Genomic DNA, 21,276 nt, shown 5'->3' on the forward strand with positions numbered 1-21,276 from the left:
GCACATATAGGGGGAAACAGACTTGGCCAGTGGTTAGGGTGTCCGTCTACCACATGGGAGGTCCACGGTTCAAACCCGGGGCCTCCTTGACCCGTGTGGAGCTGGCCCATGCGCAGTGCTGATGCGCGCAAGGAGTGCCTCACCACGCAGGGGTGTCCCCCGCGTAGGGAAGCCCCACGCACAAGGAGTGCACCCGTAAGGAGAGCCGCCCAGCGCGGAAGAAAATGCAGCCTGCCCAGGAATGGCGCCGCCCACACCTCCAGTTGGGCTGACGCTGCTGACAACAGAAGCGGACAAAGAAACAAGATGCAGCAAACAAACACAGAGAACAGACAACCGGGGGAGGGGGGAAAATAAATAAATAAATAAATAAAAATCTTAAAAAAAAGAAAAAAAGCACATATAGGGTTTGGTAATTGAACTAATGATTTTCTATAAGACTCAGAATTCTAGAAACTGAGTTTTAATGACAGTTTTCTCAGTTTAGAACCTGCTTAAAAAAGAAAAATGTTTATCTTCTGTTAAAACATAAAATCAACATACTTCATAATACTATTTGTTCATTGCATAAAGGAGTTACAGAAAAATAGGATGATTTAATCTTTTAGTCAAAGGAATATATCTATAAAATAGTCTGTGAATCAGTCTTATCTTACATTTCTCCATTGTTAAAGTGTTTTGTTCTCTGCCTAATTGAATTTACAGATAGTATTTCAAGGTCTTGGTCATTATGTTAATTCATTGGCTCCTTTCATTGAAAGGGATTGAATTTCTGGCAAACAAACTCACTGTCTTCCCTAACCACTGTTTTCTTCTCTGTTCAACAGAGTAGAAAATACTCAACTTGAAATGAGGGGAGACAACCTAGAGTATGAAATAGAAAGAGAAAAATAGTTCATAAACATGGAAGCTAACAGAATTTGGAGCAGAACAGTGAATATAAATCCTAAGTGAAACGAGTTGGATTTTTTTGTTTGTTTTTTCTTGTCCTGGAAGCTTTCTTTAGCTTTTTAAGTGAAGACTAACACATGGATTATGTTTCTTAATTACAATCTAGAGAGGACAAAGTTTGGCTGCTGTAACTAGGTTTTCTTTTTCTTTTCTTTTTTAAAGTCTTATAGTAAATAAAAGACTATAAAGATGGCATTTTATATTTTTCTTAGATATTTTCTTAGATATCAAAGGCTTAGAGAAATAGAAAATAATCTGTTGTAAGAAATGGTTTGAGTTTTTTTTTTTCAATTGGAGATTAATACTACAGTGTATTATGGCCTTTTGCTGGAAATTACAAGTAAGTACTGATGTTAGAGTGCTAAATGCTATTTTAGGGGGGAAAATAGACAAATGATTAAGTATATTTCAATTATTGATAATTTTATGTTTTCTGAAGTAGCCTTACTTGAAATTAAGTAACTGCGGAAAATTATATTTAATATTTTAAAACCTTATCAATGAATTAATAGGAACAAATTTGAGTTACTGAAATGAGACATGCATTTTATTGTAGTTTTCCAAAGGAGAGTAAAATTTAGGCCATAAAGCAGCTCCCTCTATTTGTATTAGTATATTAATGAAAACATACCTGCATTTTTAAAAAGGTTTTATTGATGTTGGTTTTGGCTATAGATATTTTTATGATGATGATACATTTTCAGTTTAACAGAATAGAAATTAGTATGCAAAAGTACTTTCTTAGAAGAGGGTATACATTCAGAGTTGAGGGCTTATGCAGGTGTAACAAATTAGTGAACTCATAAATGGCCATTGTGCATTCATTTCCTCTACCCGGAACTGAAATTCATCTCCTTCAGATTGACAAAATTAAACTCATGATTTAATTTACCAAATCATGGATTTCTTTTTTTTTTTCTTTCTAGAATATGGAATCCAGTCTTACTATAAGGGATGTTTGAGTCTGCATCTAAAATAATGTTCCTTTCAGTATAACATGTTTGCTTGCAGTTTGTGAAGTTATTTTTATAATATGCTCTATATAAGTGTGAGTTGTATTCTTAATGAAATTCAATACTAGGAACATCCTTAAAGATAAAAAAGAGCTCTCAGATATTCTCATCATCTTAGTATTAGTTTATCTGAAATGCTTTGTGTTCACAGGAAGAACAGGCAGCAAAATTGAAAGCTGAGAAGATCAGAGTTGCCCTAGAGAAAATTAAAGAGGCACAAGTGAAAAAGGTGATATGTGGGCTTTTTCCTGGTTTGGGATTTTTATCAGTTTTATGACTTATAAAGAATTGCCTTGTTTATATAATGTTCCCCTATGATGTGGAGAGGTAGAGGATGATAATATATTTTTCATATGTAGTATTTTTTTGTGGATAAAATACATTATGAAAGAAAGTGCTGTCTGGTTATTTCTAAATTCCCCTAAAATAATAAAGCAAAATAGTCTTACTGTTAGAATCTTACCTGTTATTACAATAAAAAATAATGCTTTAAATTTATTTAGTAGATTATTTGATAACCATATCTTTAGCATACTTTCATAATAAAGTCATTTGTATTTTAATTTTATTTCACCTTAATTTTTATTTCACTTTAATATATTTAAGGGCATTACTGAGAACATTATTTGATACTGGAAGAAATCCTTTTTTGGAATGCCAATTTTTTGTTTGTTTGCTTCTAAATTTCCTTTTTACCTGTTATAGCTGGTGATTAGAGTCCACATGTCTGATGACAGTTCTAAAACAATGATGGTGGATGAGAGGCAGACAGTGAGACAAGTGCTGGATAATCTGATGGACAAATCCCACTGTGGCTACAGTTCAGACTGGTCACTGGTAGAAACTATCTCTGAGTTACAAATGGGTTAGTAATAATATTGCTTTGTTTACTTTATAATTACATCATTCCAACAGTTTTCATGGTGATAAAAGACCATGGCAGTAGCATAAAGACATTTATATAATATTTCTCTTTCATCTTTTATATCATTGATTATAGTGTTTTAAGTAACTATTATATAATCAAATCAAACATGCAGACTATAAGCTCCATGTGTGGCACAGTGCTTTTTACTATGTGGTCATTCAGTACTTGTTGAATGAATAATAGGAGGTTGTAAATTTATTAAGTTAGTTATTGTCTTATTTTTCATTCATAGATCTTTTGGGATGTAGTTTTTCTAATTGTAGTGAGTTGTGGAGACAGGATTCAAATTCAGGCAGTCTGATTGTAAAGTCAGTGTACTTAATCAGGATACTCTACTGCTCTGTGGAGTAAGTAGTCTCAGGAGAGATTTATATGATAGAAGGGAAGCTGAAAGGGTTCTTGTCCCAGTTCTATGGTTGAAACCCCAGTGTGATTGGCATCTGTGTGGGAGAAAATAGAGGAAGGCAATAGAGTACCATTTGGACCTGAGAACAGAAGAACCCCAAAATATTTCACAAGTATTCACTAAGAAGTGCAGAGGCTCAGTTTAAGAACAATGGCTAATAAAAAAGGGCTTTTGCTCCTTCCTATAATAAGGTCTGAAAGAGTTGGAACAATTTGGCCCCTATGAACTCATAAAACTGAGTTCCCTTCCAAGACAGGACCCTATACTTTTACGATGCTGATAATGGAATCACAATTGAGCAGGATAAAGATGAAGGAAATAGAAAGACATACATAAGCAAAAAAATGTATGATGAAAGTCGTGAACTTAAAAAACAAATATGCATATCTTTATGCCTTAAAAAATCATCTTTCAAGAACAAGGACAAAAGAGACACTTTCAGATTAACAAAAATTGAATGTACCACCAGAACATCTGGACTAAAAGGACTAACTAACAGAACATATGCACTAAAAGGAACAAAGATGCCAGATTGAAGGTCTGAGTTTGGAGGTGGGTTGATTAAGCCAGTAATAATGCCTAATTTGTGAGGCTTTGAGAAAGAACTAAAATATTGGACAATAGCTTAATATTGGGGTCATAGTTGATAAGGGTAAAGCTAAGTTTCTTTTATTATTTCAGTGGTAAGTTAAAGAAATTTATTAACTTTGAACTTTATTTTTTTAGTGGCTACCCTAACTTCCAAACTTGTAAATGGAGCAAATAATTGGAAAATAAACTCAATCAAAAATGAAGAGAATAAAAGTGGGGAAAAATAGGAAAGAAAAGAAGGGAGGGAGAGAGGGAAGGAGAGAGATGGTAAAAGGGAGAAAAGAAGGGACAACTAAGAGCCCAAAATAAAGAGGTGGGAAAAATTACAATAAATGTAAATTATTCAATTAAATGACGAAGATTATTAGAAAGTATGAATAAGCAGAACGCAGCTTTTTTTTTTGTCACAAAAAGATACCTAAAACCTAAAGACACAAAAAGATAGAAAGTAAAAGGAATGAGACACTAACCAAAGAAAGTTGATATGACTATGTTAATATCAGATAAAATAAACTTTAGGAAAATGTATTATTAGAGATAAAGAGAACTTCATTCTCATGATTAAAAAATCCAATTTACTGGGAAGATAGAATCATTCTAAACCTTAAATAATAATAGCATTAAAATATATAAAGCAGGGCAGCTGTGGCTCAATCAGTTGGGCTGTCATCTACCATATGGGAGGCCCTGGATTCGAGTCCCAGGGCCTTCTTGTGAAGGCAAGCTGGCCCGTGCTCTGTGGAGAGCTGATGGCCTTTGTGCCGCGGAGAGCTGGCATAGCAAGATCACCCAACAAAGGGAGACAAGCAGATACAGAAAAAACGCGCAGCAAATGGACACTGAGAAGAGAAAGCAAAGAAAGGAACAAGCCGCAAAGGGGGGGGGGGAATAAATAAATAAATCTTTAAAAACTAAGAAGAAGAAATGTGTATATATATATATATATAAAGCAATATTGGCAGAACTACCAGGAGAAATTTACAATTTTCAGTGACCAATATATAAAGCAGACAAAAAGGATTTAGAATATTTAGAGAATAGTTTAAAAGCTTAACTTAATAGATATATTTAGGACTGTATGTAACAGCCTGATAATTACACATTCTTTTCAAACAGAAATGGAATGTTTCCAGAATTTAAGAATGAGACCAAATTTCAAAGAATCAATATAGAGAGCATGTTGTTTGAACATATGTGTTCAATGTATAGGACATGTTCTTTGATTTCTAATTTGGAAATTAGAAAAATACCTGTTTGAAATTAGACAAAACTCATGAGTTAAATCAATCTTGAAAATTTTTTAAATGCTAAGGACTGAATACCTAATGGAAATACTTGATAAAATTCATGAAATGCAGCTGAAGGGTTTTTTTTTTTAAAAGGGTGGAATGGGGAAAAACCGAAGGCTGAAGAATGACTTACTGAGAGTTAGAATACCTTGATTCTAGTCCTAATTTTTTCCTATAGCAGCTGTATGACCTTGGTTGAGTCACTTTATAACCACTGAGGCATATTTCCTTATTTGAAAATGAAAGAAGACTAGACATTCTTTAAAGGCCAAGGTTTATAGTGTCAGTTAACATTCTGTGGTTCTGATGTGAATTAATTCACAAGGTTTCATGCCTTTGCAGATAATCACAATCTCTCTTGAGGTTTGGTGTTCTACCTCCTAAAATCTGATTTAAAACAGTGCAATTCTGATGAGCACTAACAAAATATTGATATTTTATTTTGGATCAGAGAGAATATTTGAAGACCATGAAAACTTGGTTGAAAATCTTCTTAATTGGACAAGAGATAGCCAGAATAAGCTTATATTTATGGAGCGTATAGAAAAATATGCACTTTTCAAAAACCCACAGGTAAGACAATGACTTATAGAAATAAAGAAATTTAAATGTTTATCCTTTATTACTGCTAAGTTAATATAATGAAAAGATTGGCAACTACCTGGTGACACATAGTACTATAGATAGTGAAAGCGCCATGGAAGCATTCATTATTTTTGAGGTAGAAGATCTGATGGGGCCTGAGTGTCCTGTCTCAATAGGCTAACCTACCATTTCCACAGACCATGGTTGGTGGGGGAGAGGTGGGGAATCCCTTGTAGAAGCAGAAGTAGCTCCAGGGAACTACCAGGTTTTTCCTCTTTGTAATCCAGAGATACAGGGAACCCAGCTGTTTATTTGGCAAGTCCCTCATGCATCCAAGAAAAGTAGTTACTGTATTTAAGTTTCTCTACCTCAGCCTTTTATCCAATACTATTTTCATTTCTTTTTTGAATTATTAAAAAAAATTCAGTTATCTTGATTATATATGGTTCCACATTCTAATATGTTACCTTGATTTACTTGGCATCCTTACTTATTCCAAAATAATATTTGAGTTAATCTGTATGCAGATATTTTACAAAAATCAGCAGGTAGGGGAAAATAAAAACTCTACAATAAAAAGGAAAGGAAAACAGAAGCAGTGTTAAAGGTATTGAATAGCTATCTTTCAGATTGCTTAAATCATGACAAATCTTTTTTGGATATTTTTAGTGAAGAATACATCTCTGGCAGTAGCCAGTGGGCCTTTTTGTAAGCAATTGTGAAAAAAAAATTTATAAAGCTAATAATTTGAATTCATTATTCTGTTTGAGTCAAGCAAATGGGATTATGATGATCTCAGAGAATTTGGATTTCCTTTTTAAAAACCAAAACATAAATTCTGTACCTGTTTTTTTTAATATATATTTTTTAAATTTATTTTTAAAATATACATAGATTACATAAAATATTATATTAAAAATATATAGGGTATTCCCATATTCCCCACTCCCCACACCTCCCACTTCTTCCCACATTAACAACTTCTTTCATTAGTGTGGTACATTCATTGCAATTGAACACATTTTGGAGCATTGCCACACAGCATGGATCATAGTTTACATTGTAGTTTACATTCTCTCGCACTCCATTCTATAGGTTATGGCAGGATTTATAATGTCCTGTATCTGTGTTTTCAATGTCATTCAGGAAAATTCCAAGTCTCGAAAATGCCCCCATATTACACCTCTTTTTCCCCTCTTCCTGCCTTCAGCAACTCCAGTGGCTACTGTCTCCACATCAAGAATATAATTTCTTCCATTGCTAGAATCACAGTAAGTCTATGGTAGAATACCAGTAAGTCCACTCTAGTCCATATTTTATTTCCTAGTCCTGAGGATTCTGAGATGGTGATGCCTGCTCTACCTCTAATTGAAAGGGATCTGAATCCCATATGGCTGATGGATGGGACTCTCTTGCTTACAGTTGTGGACTCTCTTGGTTCCTTGGTGTGGTAGTTTTTAAGCTCAGTATATATGAAGGAAATTTGCTTTAATCATTGTACTTAGTAATTTGTAAACCTTTCAGGTCTGTTAATTGTAGCTTTCATTAGATATCCCAAAACACATTTGCCAGCTTTTGCCACCCTCAGGATTTGGGGTGGGGCAGTTTATGGAATAATACATGACAAATGGAAGATAAGGAGATCTGTATTAAGCATTTTAGTGATGATGCCCATGCATGGGAGCTTTTCAAATGAGTGTTCCCCCACTGTATACTGGCAGAAATTAACATGGAGTTGCTATGTTTCTAGAAGAAATCATGTGCCAAAGAAATTACAGAGTGAGTTTATCCTTTAACTTTCATTTATTCATTTTTCCAGAATTATCTTCTAGGGAAAAAGGAAACAGCTGAGATGGCAGACAGAAACAAGGAAGTGCTGCTGGAGGTATAGCTCCCAACCCCCCTTTTTCCCTTCCATAATAAAACATTAAAATATTAAACACTTTTTAAAAGTCAGGTATGTCAGCACTCTTTATTTGTAGTTAACAATTGTGACTTAAGGGGCCCACATCTTTGATATCATGAGGAAGATAATTCTGTGTGCATGTGCTGGGCTACCGAAGGGCCTTTTAAAAACTATTATTTTGCCAAGCGATATTCCAGAGGACTAAAAGTAAAGAGTGTTTTTTTTTTTTTTTTTTGAAGGTTTATTTATCTACCCTCCCCAACTCCGCCCCCCCCATTGTCTGCTCCCTGTGTCCATTCCCTATGTGTTCTTCTGCATCTGCTTGTCTTCTCATTAGGCAGCTCTGGGAACTGATTCTGGGACCTTCTGAAGTGGGAGAAAGGCACTCAATCTCTTACACCACCTCAGGTCCCTGGTCTACTGAGTCTCTTATTGTCTCTCCTCTATGTCTCTTTCTGTTGCATCACCTTGCTGTGTCAGCACTCCTGTGCACGGCAGCACTCCGCATGGGCCAGCTCTCCGCTCTGGCCATCTTGCCACATGGGCCAGTTTGTGTTCATTAGGAGACCCGGGATATCGAACCCTGGACCTCCTATATAATAGACAGGAGCCCAATTGCTTGAGCCATATCTGCTTCCCAGGAATAAAGAGCTTTTAGGAGCTACTGAATGGGAGAACAGGCTTGGTCAACAAAGGATGTGATAATAGTGGTTTCTCTGCTCACCCACAGAGAAATAAATTTGAATATAAGTAGCTATTCACAAAATATTTCAAGTCTTAACCTTAAAGAACTCAAATAATTTTAAAAATCATGATGATTTAAAAAGTACATATCCTTGTTTTAAAGATAGTAAAAAATTTAAACATAACTGGATTTTTGGCTTATTGGGTTTTGCAGATTTCAAAGAACTAAAATCAAAGAAATTAGTATGTTTAAAAATCTGAACCTAGCAACAAGGCAATTTAAAAATCTTTATCAACACTCAGGTTTTAGTGATGCTAGCTACAATAGTAAAAACCCTTTATAATCCCTCATTTTTCTATACTTTGGAGAAAAGGAAATTAATTTTAGGCTCAAAACAGTCTGTGATAGTGTTTAGCAAGGATTTCTTTTTTTCTTTTAACCAAATATGTGATTTTTTAAAATAAGAGATTTTATATAAACGTGAACATTAGAATTCAAAGTTGTGAGTTTTGTTTACATTCTTTTCAACAACATTATTAAATATTTTAAGAATAAATGCCCTCTTAGCATCATATAGATTGGTACAGTTTAAAGTGTTAAAATTTAACCAGCCACTTAATATGTTGCTTTCTTTTAAAATATATTCCTATTTAGCTTAATCTTAAAATATATTAAGCTTAAAATATATTAAGCTTAAAATATATTCCTATTTAGCTTAAAATATATTCCTATTTAGCTTAATTTAGCTTAATTTAGTTAATCTAAGTGTGTCAATGTAGAGAAAAAGTCTAATACTTATGTAAGCTCTGATACTTAATTAAATTCAGGTATAATTACATTGTTTACAAATGTGTTTAAATACTTATAATTAAGTTGACATTTCAAGTTAGTTTTTCTACAGAACAGCACTAGGTATAAGTTCATAGGTAAAAATTCATTATTCCATTTATGACTGACATTTTTACTTAATTACCTTTTAGGATTGCCAAAGTAATTCCAAACTAAATTGATATTATATTTACAATAGAAAATTCTAATTGAGGTAAATGAGCTGCATGGTTTTAATATAAACCTTGACACTTAATTACAGTATCATACCTTTAACAGGGGGACATACAACTTAATTCTGAGAATCCAAAAATCTTAATTAAATCATCTTATTTTTAGGAATGTTTTTGTGGGAGTTCTGTAACTGTACCAGAAATTGAAGGAGTCCTTTGGTTGAAAGATGATGGCAAGAAGTCCTGGAAAAAGCGTTATTTTCTCTTGAGAGCATCTGGTATCTACTACGTCCCTAAAGGAAAAGCAAAGGTGGGATTGGCTTTCATGCTTCCTCTGTACGTTAATTGCTTTTAATTTGTAGTGAGTTTGCTGGCAAGGTAGCCAAGGCTCTTATTTGTTTTAACTTGTGTAGGACACAGAATATCAATGTTTATCGATCCATTATAAGGAAAACAAAACCTGAAAATTTTCGTTGTCTGGTCATAGTTGAGCCTGTCTTGATTCTCTTCCCAAATTTGAATCATACTTTTATTATTTTTGGGACTCTAGTCATAGCAGCTTGTTTTGTTTAGTTTTTGTTTGGGGAGGATACTTTCTAGAATATTAGACATTTCCATCTTGCTTCTGCTGTGGGCCACAGAATTGGTAGCTGTCACTCACATGCTTACTGGGGCCAGCACTATTTTAGCCCTGTACAGTATCATCTCATCTACTCTTTAAAACAATCCCATGCAGTGTATATTCTTAATCCCTGTTTTACTTGTAAGGAAACCCACATTGGAGAATCATTGTACCTGAGATACAGACCCTGAACTATATGATATTACATGCCATACTATACTGTGCACTATATTTAGTCTTTTTAAAATATCAACCTTTCAAAGTCAGTGTTCACTATAAGTGCCAAGATGGTAACTGAAATAACCAGTTGCACTGATAGATAGGGAAGAGACATTCACAGAGAATCTCCTTGTCTTATCATCCTCAAAAGAGCACTAATTTTTACTTAGTACAGTTTTGATTCTCAGATTTGATTTTCATATAAACATGGACAGTAGAATGCAAAATTGTGGGTTTTGTTTCAACATTATTAAATACTCTCATAACATTATATATATATTGATACAATTTAAAGTTTTTAGAGTTTAATCAGCCACTTATACCATGTTGCTTTCTTAGAATAAGTTCCTACTTAGCTTTAAATAGGAAACTGTTACCAGATGTGGTGTTTGGTTATTTATACATTATTGCTAATTCAGTCCTGTGTGTGTGTGTGTTTTCCCACTTAGGTGTCTCGAGATCTTGTGTGCTTTCTCCAGCTGGACCACGTCAACGTTTATTATGGGCAGGACTATCGGAACAAATACAAAGCACCTACAGATTATTGTCTGGTGCTAAAGGTAAACATGTAGCTCTTCAGAAATTTAATTGATGTTAGACATAGAGTAGGCTACTGGACATTTTAGAAGAGTTTAAATCCCTATTGAGTATACTATTTTTGCTTTATTCTATAGGTTTTTAAAGGAATGGTAAAGGGTAGTAAAGAAAAGAAACATATGCTATATCACAGCAGAGTTGTACCTAAAATTAGCACTAATTAGATTGACTGTTAAGAAGTGCATACTGAACTGTAAGCTTTGAGCCATAATATGGAAAATGGATTAGATTATAAATTTGAGGCATTTATTTAATAGCAGACTTATTTTTGGAATACTTAGATGAGAGCCATATGTGGGACATAAATCTCTTTTATGTGCTTTGGGTCTTTTCCTGTACTTACTTAGCAGAACCATCAGAGGGCACCATGCACAAGTTCAAATGGGACTGACTTTCATCTAGTCCAGAAATAATATTTTTTGTCTTTTACTCTTAAACTATAGCCCTGATTGGTCACATATGTGTAAGCTGTATTTAGTGGTTTTATTTCCTCCCTTCTCCTTTATCCAGGCTTTTGGGCTTCTTATAGTGATTGTATCTGTACTTTTGAGAAGAACTGACAGTTTCAGTGAATTTTTAGTCATTTAAATGAACATTGATAAAATGTTCATATTATTAAAAAATGTTCATATATTAAAAAATCAAGATAATTATTATGATAATTAACTTTTTCTCATTGACTCCATTTTAATAATACCTTGGTAAACTATTTGGGCCTCTATGTTTATATCTCCTTTTGATTTTACTTTTCTTTAAAACTGCCAGTTGGGTTTAAGAGGGTGATACTAGTTTAGGATTTAGAGGTGGGATTTCAGCTGCTTTGAAAAATAAGATGTTTTGTAATGGCGTTGCTTAATTAAAATAATCCTTTCTTGGGGAATGCCACAATATCATTTATGTTACTTTCAACAGCAAATAAGTACAAACTATCTTAATCCAGCAGTTTTAAAAATGAGATCCAAGGATCTTGGGAGTCCCTAAGACCCTTTCAAGGGCTCCATGATGTCAGAATTATTTTTATAATAATGCTAAGATGTTATTTGCCTTTTATACCCTCATTCTCTCATAAATGTATAGTGGGGTTTTCTAAGAGGTTACATGACATGTGATGATATATCTTTGCTCTTTTGGTTAGTAGAATGTGTATTTGTGTAGTCTTGTATTTTAATTTTGTCTTAGTTTTAATTTCTAATAAGGTAAATATCAATAAACATAATCCACGTTAATGAGAATTATTTGAGGTTTTCATAATTTTTAAGAGTATAAAGGGGTCCTAAGTTTGAAACATTTGAGAACTGCTGATTAAGCAATGGGAATTTATTATCTCACAGAACATGAAGACAATGAGAGTTGGTTATTTCAGTGACTCAAAATTGTTAGCGATAACCAAAATTCTTTCCATCTTTCTCGATTCCATCTTCTGCATATCAGCTTATTCCAAGGCTGGCTTACCTCACAGTCACAAGATAGCCATTGCACTCTAGGCATCGTGTGTAGATCTAGCAAAATAGAGAAGAGGTACTATTTCTCCTTGAATCTGCATTTTTAAGAAGAAGGAAATATTTCCCAGGAGTTAATGCAGCCATTCCCCTGAAGGTCACTGGCCAGACATACGTGCCCACATAAATTAGTGGCAAGGGAACAAAGCCACTATGGTGTATTTAGACAACTCAGAGACTGGATACCCCAAGAGACACTGATGATGGATAGATACCCAAACAAAAGCGGAACTCTGCCATAGAACACATGTGAACAAGAGATAGCTGTGGGAAGATAACCAAGAGTTTCTGCTGTAACCAAAGTTAATTAAGGGCACCAACCATTATTTAAACCCTTTGCAACATACAGAATTCTTAGATTAAGAGTATTTTTCTTCTAAGTTTTCTGTTTTACTTTGTTTTTATTATAATTATTTCTGTGTTTCATATTTGCTTTTGGTGAATTAGCTTAAACTAAGTTCATATATTTATATTGCCCACGTATCTATATCTAGAAATACTCAGTGTATTGAAATTGAAAAACATGATACCACTGGGAACAAAAATAATGATACCACCAGGAACAGCAGTAATGACCACCACATATTGAAGAACTCTGTAGTGGCAAACTCTGCACTAGAAGGCACTATACATGTCAACCTCACAAGTCATTTTTAGAGTTTTTGTTTTCATATAAGTGAACTGACGTTTAAAGGGATTAATTTGCCCAAAGCTACACTAGTATTATGATTCAAAGACATGTTTTTTTGCCTTTTAAATTCTGTACTAGAATTTTGCCTAAGTAAATATTTTTGTTCTTTAGCATAAGAGTTCCAACAAAGTAAAATGAAACAAAAGAAATAACACAGGTTCTTTGTAAATACAAAAATAACTATTTATGATTTCTGATGCCTTTTGTCAGCACTAGACTATGTTTACTGATTCTGAGTCCTTTCAGTGAAATGTAGGTTATAGGAAGTATAAAACACTTATTGAAAGTAATAACACACATCATTTAATAACTAGTTTTAAAAGGCTAATTTATTTTAGCATTGCAAGTAGGAAGGGAAAAAAAGTAGTTATTATAGTACCACATAACCAAGATGGTTGTGTAAGACACTCTAGAATCCCATTTCCCCATAGAATCATTGAACAGCTAGCAAAAACTGGGAAGAGCCATCTTGGACATAGCTATGTAAACAAAAGAACGCAGTGACAGGGTGAGTGCTGAATCAAGAAAACACAGCTAAAAAAATGATAGGAGAGGCCTATAGTGCAATTGATGACCCCTCCTCCACCTTGTTCCCAGTGCAGTGTCAAATCAGTGTACCCTCTCGTTATGGGTCCCTGGAACTATTCAGAAGGGAGCAGAGTAAACCCTTTACACATACTAGGGTGCCAGTATATAGATGGTAGTCTGAAAGACTGAACCAGAACTCACCCAGAGTTTTCCCAGCACACAGAAGCAGCATGCATACAGGTAAAGTGGTATAAGAAAATAATCGCAGGGAGCTGAGGGTGGTGTAAGAGATTGAGTGCCTCTCTCCTATTCCAGAAGGTCCCAGGATCAGTTCCCAGTGCCACCAAAAGAGAAGACATACAGACACAGAAGAGCACACAGTGAATGGATACAAAGAGCAGTGAGCATTAAAAAAAGAAAAAAAAAAAATCTAATTGAAGTATAATTAGTCAAATGATTTCCAGTTTTAGACATATAATAGAGTACATGCATGGGCAGGGAGGTCCATGTATTCAAAAGGGAATAGAGGAACATTCCATACCCTGTACTAATCCCTGTAAATAGGGGTATTCTTAAGGCTTTGAGCACATGCTTAGAAAAAAACAGAAAGGGCTCCATACTTTTGCCTTGGGTTGATCTTCCTTATAGAAGGGCTAAATGCTGAAGGAGAGCACCAGCCAACACAAAACCAATTTGAAAAGACTGTGAAAGGTATTTCTTGCCTTGAGTTATTTGTTTTCATTAACTCCTGGCACTCAGGGAAACATCTATCTTATCACTATCTGGATACAAACAGAAGTAATAGACAGTTCAGGGACTAAATTCCAGAGTTACACATCCAAATATTAAAATGTACAGTGTGCAACAAAAGATTATAAGGCAAACAGTGAAACAAAAACCATCAACAGATATCAGATACCAGACAAAGACTTTTCTAAAAATGATAGTCAGTATGCTTAAAAAACTAAAGGAAAATGTTGGGGAAACAATAAATGAACAAACTGAGAATCTTAAAAAGAGAAACTATGTAAAGAAAACAAATACTGGAGTAGACCACAATAACTGAAATAAAAAATACCCTAGAGGGTTTTAACAGCAGATTGGAGCTGGCAGAAGAATCAGTGAACTCAAAGATAAAACCATAGAAATTATTCAGGCAGAGGAACAGAAAGAATGAAGAAAGTGAGCAGAGCCTAGAGAAAAGAGGGATATAATCAGGTGTACCAAAATATGGATTCTGGGACTCCCAGAAGAAGAAAGAAAGGGGATGAATGTCTACTCAGAGAAACAATGGCAGAAAACTTCCCCAAATTTAACAAAAGACATAAATGTATGCATTCAAGAAGCCCAACAGGTTGGCGGACTTGGCCCAGTGGTTAGGGCTTCCATCTCCCACATGGGAGGTCCACGGTTCAAACCCCGGGCCTCCTAGACCCGTGTGGAGCTGGCCCATGCGCAGTGCTGATGCACACAAGGAGTGCCGTGCCACGCAGGGGTGTCCCCCGCCTAGGGGAGCCCCACGCGCAAGGAGAGCCACTAGTGCAAAAGAAAGTGCAGCCTGCCCAGGAATGGTGCTGTACACACACAGAGCTGACATAACAAGATGACGCAACAAAAAGAAACACAGATTCCCGTGCCGCTGACAACAGCAGAAGCAGACAAAGAAGATGCAGCAAATAGACACAGAGAACAGACAACGGGGGTGGGGGGAAAGGGGAGAGAGAGAAATTAATTAATTAATTTAAAAAAAGAAGCCCAACAAACCCCAAACAATACTTTTGCAGAGAACCACACTCAGACACATTGCAGTCAAAAATACAAGGCCAAAGACAAGGAGAGAGTTAGAGAAGCTGCAAGAGAAAAGGAACAAGTCACATAAAATAGCATCCCAATAAGATTATGTGTCAGATTTTCACCAGAAACCATGAAGGCAAAAAGGCAGGGGGATGAAATACTTAAAAGTGCGGAAAGAAAATAGTTGCCAAACAAGAGTTTTATATCTGGTGAGATTTTCTTTAAAAAGTGAGGGAGAGATCAAGACATTCTCCTATAAACAAAAGTTGAAGAATTTGTCACCACTAGATTTGCCCTACAAGCAATATTAAAGGGAATTCTTCAGGGTGAAAGGCAAAGATACTAGACAGTAGATTCAGAGTGGCATAAAGAAAGAAGATTGCTAGTAAAGGCAACCCTATGAGTAATTATAAATGCCTGTACTATTATTGTCAATATGATACAGTACCAAAAAAATGTGAAAATAGACATTAACAGAAGAATTGAGGGCCAAACCAGGTACAAGCCTTACAAATTAAACAGCAAAATGGCAGAAGAAATTCCTGCATTATCTGTAGTGACTTTAAAATGTAAATAGATTAAACTTTCAAGTCAGAAGGCAGAGATTGGCAGAATGGATAAAAAAACCCTGTGACCCAATTATATGCTGTTTATAAGAAACTCACCTTAAATTCAAAGATAGAAGAAAGTTGAAAGAGAAAGGACAAGAAAAAATATTACATGCAAATGATAACCAAAAGAGAACTAGGTAGCCGTACTAATAACAGATAAAATAGACTTAAGTCAAAAACTGTTGTGAGGAACAAAGTCACAGTATACTGATAAAGTGGTCAATTCAACAAGAAGAAATGACTATAAATATATAGGTACATAATGACAAAGCCCCACAATAACAAACAAATATTAACAGATTTGAAGGGAGAAATTCAAATTTTTATGTTAAAGTAGGAGACTTCAACACATCACTTTCAATAATTGATAGAACATCTAGACAGAAGATCAGTAAGGAAATAGAAGACTTGAGTGATACTCAAAACCAAGTAGAGCTGCCAGACATACATAGAACACTTCACCCAAAAAGTAGAATACACATTCTTCTATAGTTCCCATAGGCCATTCTTCAGGATAGGCCATATTTAGGTCACAAAACAATAAATATATTGAAATCATACCATATATCTTCTCCAACTACAATGGAGTGGATTTAGTTATTGTGGGAAACTCAAAATATGTGCAAATTAAACACCACTCTTTTTTTTTTTTAAGATTTATTTTATTTCTTTCTCCCCTTCCCACCCACTGTCTGCTCTCTGTGTCCATTTGCTGTGTATTCTGCATCTGCTTGCATTATCAGGTGGCACTTGGAAACTGGGTCTCTTTTGTTGCGCCATCTTGCTGCATCAGCTCTCCATGTGCCACTCCTGGGCAGGCTGCACTTTTCTCACATGGGATGGCTCTCCTTGTGGGGTGCACACCTTGCGCGTGGCAGCACTGCGTATGGGCCAGCTTACCACATGGGTCAGCAGGCCCTGGCGATCGAACCTGGGACCCTTCATATAGTAGATGGACGGTCTATCAGTTGAGCCATGTCCACTTCCCAGCACATTCTTAAATAACTATTGAATTAAAGAATCACAAGGGAAATTAGAAAATACTTTGTGGCAACTGAAAATGAAAACACAACATGCAAAAACTTATGGGATGCAACAAAGGAAGTGCTGAGGAGAAAATTTATTGCTCTTAAAGCTTACATTAAAAAGGAAGAAAAGGGGGAGCAGATGTAGCTCAAGTAGTTCAGTCTCCACTTCCCATGTACAAGGTCCCAGGTTTGATCCCCAGTACCTCCTAAAAGCAAACAAATGAAAAGCTGAGTGGATGTAGCTCCGTGATTGAGCTCCTGCTTCCCATGTACAAGGTCCTGGGTTCAACCCCCAGTACCTTCTCAAAAAAAAAAAAAAAAAAGGAAGAAATTCTCAAATCAGATACCTAACCTCACAACTAGAGAATGTAGAAAAAGACCAGACTATACTCAATATGAGCAGAAGGCAGAAAATAAAGATTAGAGCAGAGTTAAATTAAATAAGAGAATGAAAAATGAGTAGATTGCGTGAACAAAGGCTAAAGGTGGTTATTTGAAAAGATAATAAATTTTTAGCTACACTGACCAAAAAAAAAAAAAGAATGTAAATAAAATTAGAAATGAAAGGGGAAACAGTATTTACCAACCCCACAGAAATGAAAAGGATTTTAAGAGGATACTATGAACAATTGTATGTCAACAAATTGGATAACCTAGATGAAAAAATACAAACTACACTGAAAGAGGAATAGAAGATTTCAACAGACTAGTAACTAGCAGAGACAGAAACAATATCCAAAAACTTCTCACCAAAGAAAAGCCCAGGACCAGATGGCTTCTCTTGTAATTCTACCAAACATTCCGAGAAGAATTAACATGAACCTGCTCCAAACTCTTCCAAAAAATTGAAGAGGGAAGACTTTCTAACTTACTCTGTGAGGCCAACAACACCCTAATACCAAAGACAGAAAAAGATCACAAGAAAAGAAAGTTACAGGCCAGTAACTTTGTTTTCTTGTCAATAAAACTCCTTCAGTGTAATAAAGGGTATAGCAGTTTGATATTGTTTATGAATTCCAAAAATAGATTATGGATTATGTTTGTGAACTGGCCTGGGCATATTAAATTGTATTGGATTCAGAGGTTTCACTTTTACTTGATTGAGTTGTAATTAGGGTTTTGATTGGGCCATCTCAGTAGGACTAAGGGGGTGGGGACTCAGAGAAAACCACATGGCAGAGCAGAAAGTGGAGCTTTTGAGTTTTGATGTTGGAGTTTTGAGCTGGAGCTTGGGAAGTGAACGTACAGGAGAAGAACCACAGAGGAATAGAGGAATAGAGATAGTTCCAGAGACATGGCAGAGGCCCCAGAGAGAGAGACCAGCCGTTCACCTGATAGTCTACAGCTGCCCTTGTGGAGAAAAACAAGCCTGAGCCCAGAGAGAATCGAGCCCTGGAAGAGAGACAAAACCTCGAGAGCCCGATGGCCTATAGCTGATATTGAAGAAGCTGGGACCACAGAGCCTTAAAAGGAAGAGGAAGGCTGAATGTCGGCAGCCATCTTGCTCCAACATGTGGCAACAGACTTTGGTGAAGGAAGTAACTTATGCTTTATGGCCTGGTAACTGTTTACAATCTACCCCAAATAAATACCCTTTATAAAAGCTAACAGATTTCTGGTATTTTGCATTAGTACCCCTTTGGCTTGCTAATACAAAGGATATATATGAAAAACCCACAATTAAAATCATACAGAATGGTAAAAAACTGAACACTTTCCCCCCTAAGATGGGAAACAAGACTAGAATGCTGTCTGTCACCATGGTTATTTAACAATGTAATGAAAGTTCTAGCCAGAGCAATTAGGCAAGAAGAATAAATAAGACTTGGAAAGTGAGGTTAAAACTTTCCCTATTTGCAGATGACTTGATCCTATATATAGAAAATTCTTTTTAAAAAATCCATATCAAAGCTACTAGAGCTTATGAATTCAGGAAAGTGGTAGGGTATAAGATCATGCACACACACACACACGATGTTTCTATACGCTAGTAATGAATAACCTGCAGAGGAAATCCAGAAATCAATTCCTTTTCCAATAGCAACTTAAAGAATAAATTATCTAGGAATAAACTTAACCAAATATGTAAGTTATATGACATATATGACATATAAGGCCTTATATGTCAAACACTTAGAAAACATTGGCTGAAAGGAATTATAGAAGACCTAAATAAATGGAAACTTGTTCATAAATTGGAATATTAAATATTGTCAGTTCTACACAAAACTATATATAGATTCAGTGGAATCCCAATCAAAATTCCAACAGCCTTTGTAGAAATGAAAAAGTCAGCCATCAAATTCATATGGAAAGGTAAGGGAACCCAAATAGCTAAAACTATTTTGAAAAAGAAAAACAAAGTTGGAGGACAAACAGTTTCTGATTTTAAAATTTATTACAGAGCTATAGTAATCAAAACAGCATGGTACTGGTACAAGTACATATGACCAATGGAATCAAATTGAGAGTTTAGAAATAAACCCTCACACTTATGGCCAGTTTTCATAAGTGTACCAATTCCATTCAATGAAGAAAGAATAGTCTCTTCTACCTGGGAATCTATATGCAAAAGAATGAAGGTGAACCCCTATCTTATACCATATATAAAAATTAACTAATTAGATCAAAGGCCTAAATATGAGTACTAAAGATATAAAACTTCTAGAAGAAAACATAGGGAAACATCTTTAGGACACTGTGTTAAGCAATAGTTTTGTGTTTTGTTTTGTTTTTATCCCCTGCCCCCCTCATTGTTGAGGATAACTTTCTGCTCTTTGTGTCCATATGCTGTGTGCTCTGTGGTTGCTTGTCTTGTCTTTAGGAGGCACCGGGAACTGAACCCAGGACCTCCCATGTGGAATAGAGGTGCTCAATCACCTGAGTCACCTCAGCTCCCTAGCTTCTTAGCTTTACACCAAATGAATGAGGTAAAAGAAAAAATGAGAAATGGACTTTGTCAAAATTTTAAAACTTTGATGCATGAAAGGCCTCTATCAAAAAAGTGAATAGGTAATCTACATAATGGGAGAAAATATTGGGAAACCATATATATGGTAAGGGTTTAATATGCAGAATATATAAAGAAATCCTAAAACTCAACAACAGAAAGACAACACAATTTAAAAATGGGCAAAAATTTGAATAGACATTTCTTCCAAAAAAATACACAAATGGCCAATAAACACATGAGCATCTTTTCAGCATCATTAGCCATTAGGCAAATGCAAATCAAAACCCAATGAGATACCATTTCACACCCACTATAATTGGCTCCTATTAAACAAATGGAAAATAACAAGTGTTATCCAGGATGTGAAAAAAAGAAACCCTTTTTCTATGTTGGTGAGAATGTCAAATGGTGCAGCCAGTGTAGAAAAACAGTTTTGTCAGTTCCTCAGAAAGTTAAATATAGAATTACAATAGGAATGGGGAATTCCATTTCTAGGAATATATCCAAAAGAAGTGAAAGCAAGGGACTAAAACAGATATTTGTACACCACTATCCAAAGCGGCATTATTCACAATTATGAAAAGATGGAGCAACCTAAGTGGCCATCAGCGTATGAATGGTTAAACAATATGTGGCGTATACATACAATGGAATACAATTCATCTGTAAAAAGGAATACCTTTCTGATACATGCTGTAACAGATAAACCAAGTACCCACAGTAAAAAAATAAAAACTGCATAAGCAGAGTTGCGGATATGGGAACTTAGTACTTTTTGCATTTTTTTACAACTGCGGTAGTAAAAAATTTTTTAAAAATTAAAACTAAGAAAACTAGTGTTTGGGTGTAGAATATGAAACTCGACTTCCCAAGCACTATTAGTAATAAGGAAATACTCTACGTGATATATATGAGAATCCTGGAACTTACAGCAGAGTGATGTATAGTCTTATTTTTTAACTTCTTGCATGCCAATTAAATGAATTAATGTTCAAACATATATATGTTGCCAAAGTATAAGTGGATAATATATATCCAGTCATTGCCCTTTGGTATTTGGGTTGCTATTTTAGACCATCACTTTTAGTTACAGTGTCATAGGACTTATCTGTCTAAACCTAATTTTTGGCATAAACATAGAAAAGGAACCTAAGCAGCAATAATAAGGAAAATTTAAATTTATTCTTAAATGATTTTACTTACCTCTTAAAATTTTCACATTTCACTAGAGAATGCAAACTTCCCAAATTGGCATAATTCTTGCTAACCTCTCATTGTTAAGGGTTTACTTTGACTATAATTGAGCAATGTAAATGTAAAGCAATAATTAGAAGTCAAATAAAAAATGAAATAAATGATTTTATACATTTTTCTCTCAT

General features: G+C 35.1%; 2 protein-coding genes across 10 annotated transcripts in view; one reads left to right on the top strand and one right to left on the bottom strand.

Annotated features, from left to right (window-relative positions):
* Nucleotides 1-21,276, top strand: part of RAPH1 (Ras association (RalGDS/AF-6) and pleckstrin homology domains 1) — a 106,710-nt gene that overhangs the window by 70,559 nt on the left and 14,875 nt on the right. For all 5 annotated transcript variants that reach the window (XM_058300309.1, XM_058300313.1, XM_058300314.1 and 2 more), the window contains 6 exons: nucleotides 2,116-2,193; nucleotides 2,670-2,829; nucleotides 5,630-5,751; nucleotides 7,583-7,648; nucleotides 9,522-9,665; nucleotides 10,646-10,756. In XM_058300309.1, coding sequence (XP_058156292.1) covers nucleotides 2,116-2,193; nucleotides 2,670-2,829; nucleotides 5,630-5,751; nucleotides 7,583-7,648; nucleotides 9,522-9,665; nucleotides 10,646-10,756 — 681 coding nt within the window. The remainder of the gene's footprint in view (nucleotides 1-2,115; nucleotides 2,194-2,669; nucleotides 2,830-5,629; nucleotides 5,752-7,582; nucleotides 7,649-9,521; nucleotides 9,666-10,645; nucleotides 10,757-21,276) is intronic.
* The window catches only part of ABI2 (abl interactor 2), a 153,579-nt gene that overhangs the window by 911 nt on the left and 131,392 nt on the right, over nucleotides 1-21,276 (bottom strand). The window contains exon 13 of one of the 5 annotated variants that reach the window (XM_058300315.2): nucleotides 16,809-16,921. The exons of 3 other annotated variants lie outside the window; for them this stretch is intronic. In XM_058300315.2, the coding sequence (XP_058156298.1) occupies nucleotides 16,914-16,921 (8 nt within the window). In that variant the 3' untranslated portion in view covers nucleotides 16,809-16,913. Of the gene's footprint in view, nucleotides 1-16,808; nucleotides 16,922-21,276 lie in introns of those variants that run through there. One more of the 5 variants, XM_058300323.2, reaches the window with a different exon arrangement.

Source organism: Dasypus novemcinctus, chromosome 7 (genome assembly GCF_030445035.2).
Source record: "Dasypus novemcinctus isolate mDasNov1 chromosome 7, mDasNov1.1.hap2, whole genome shotgun sequence".
NCBI lineage: Eukaryota > Metazoa > Chordata > Mammalia > Cingulata > Dasypodidae > Dasypus > Dasypus novemcinctus.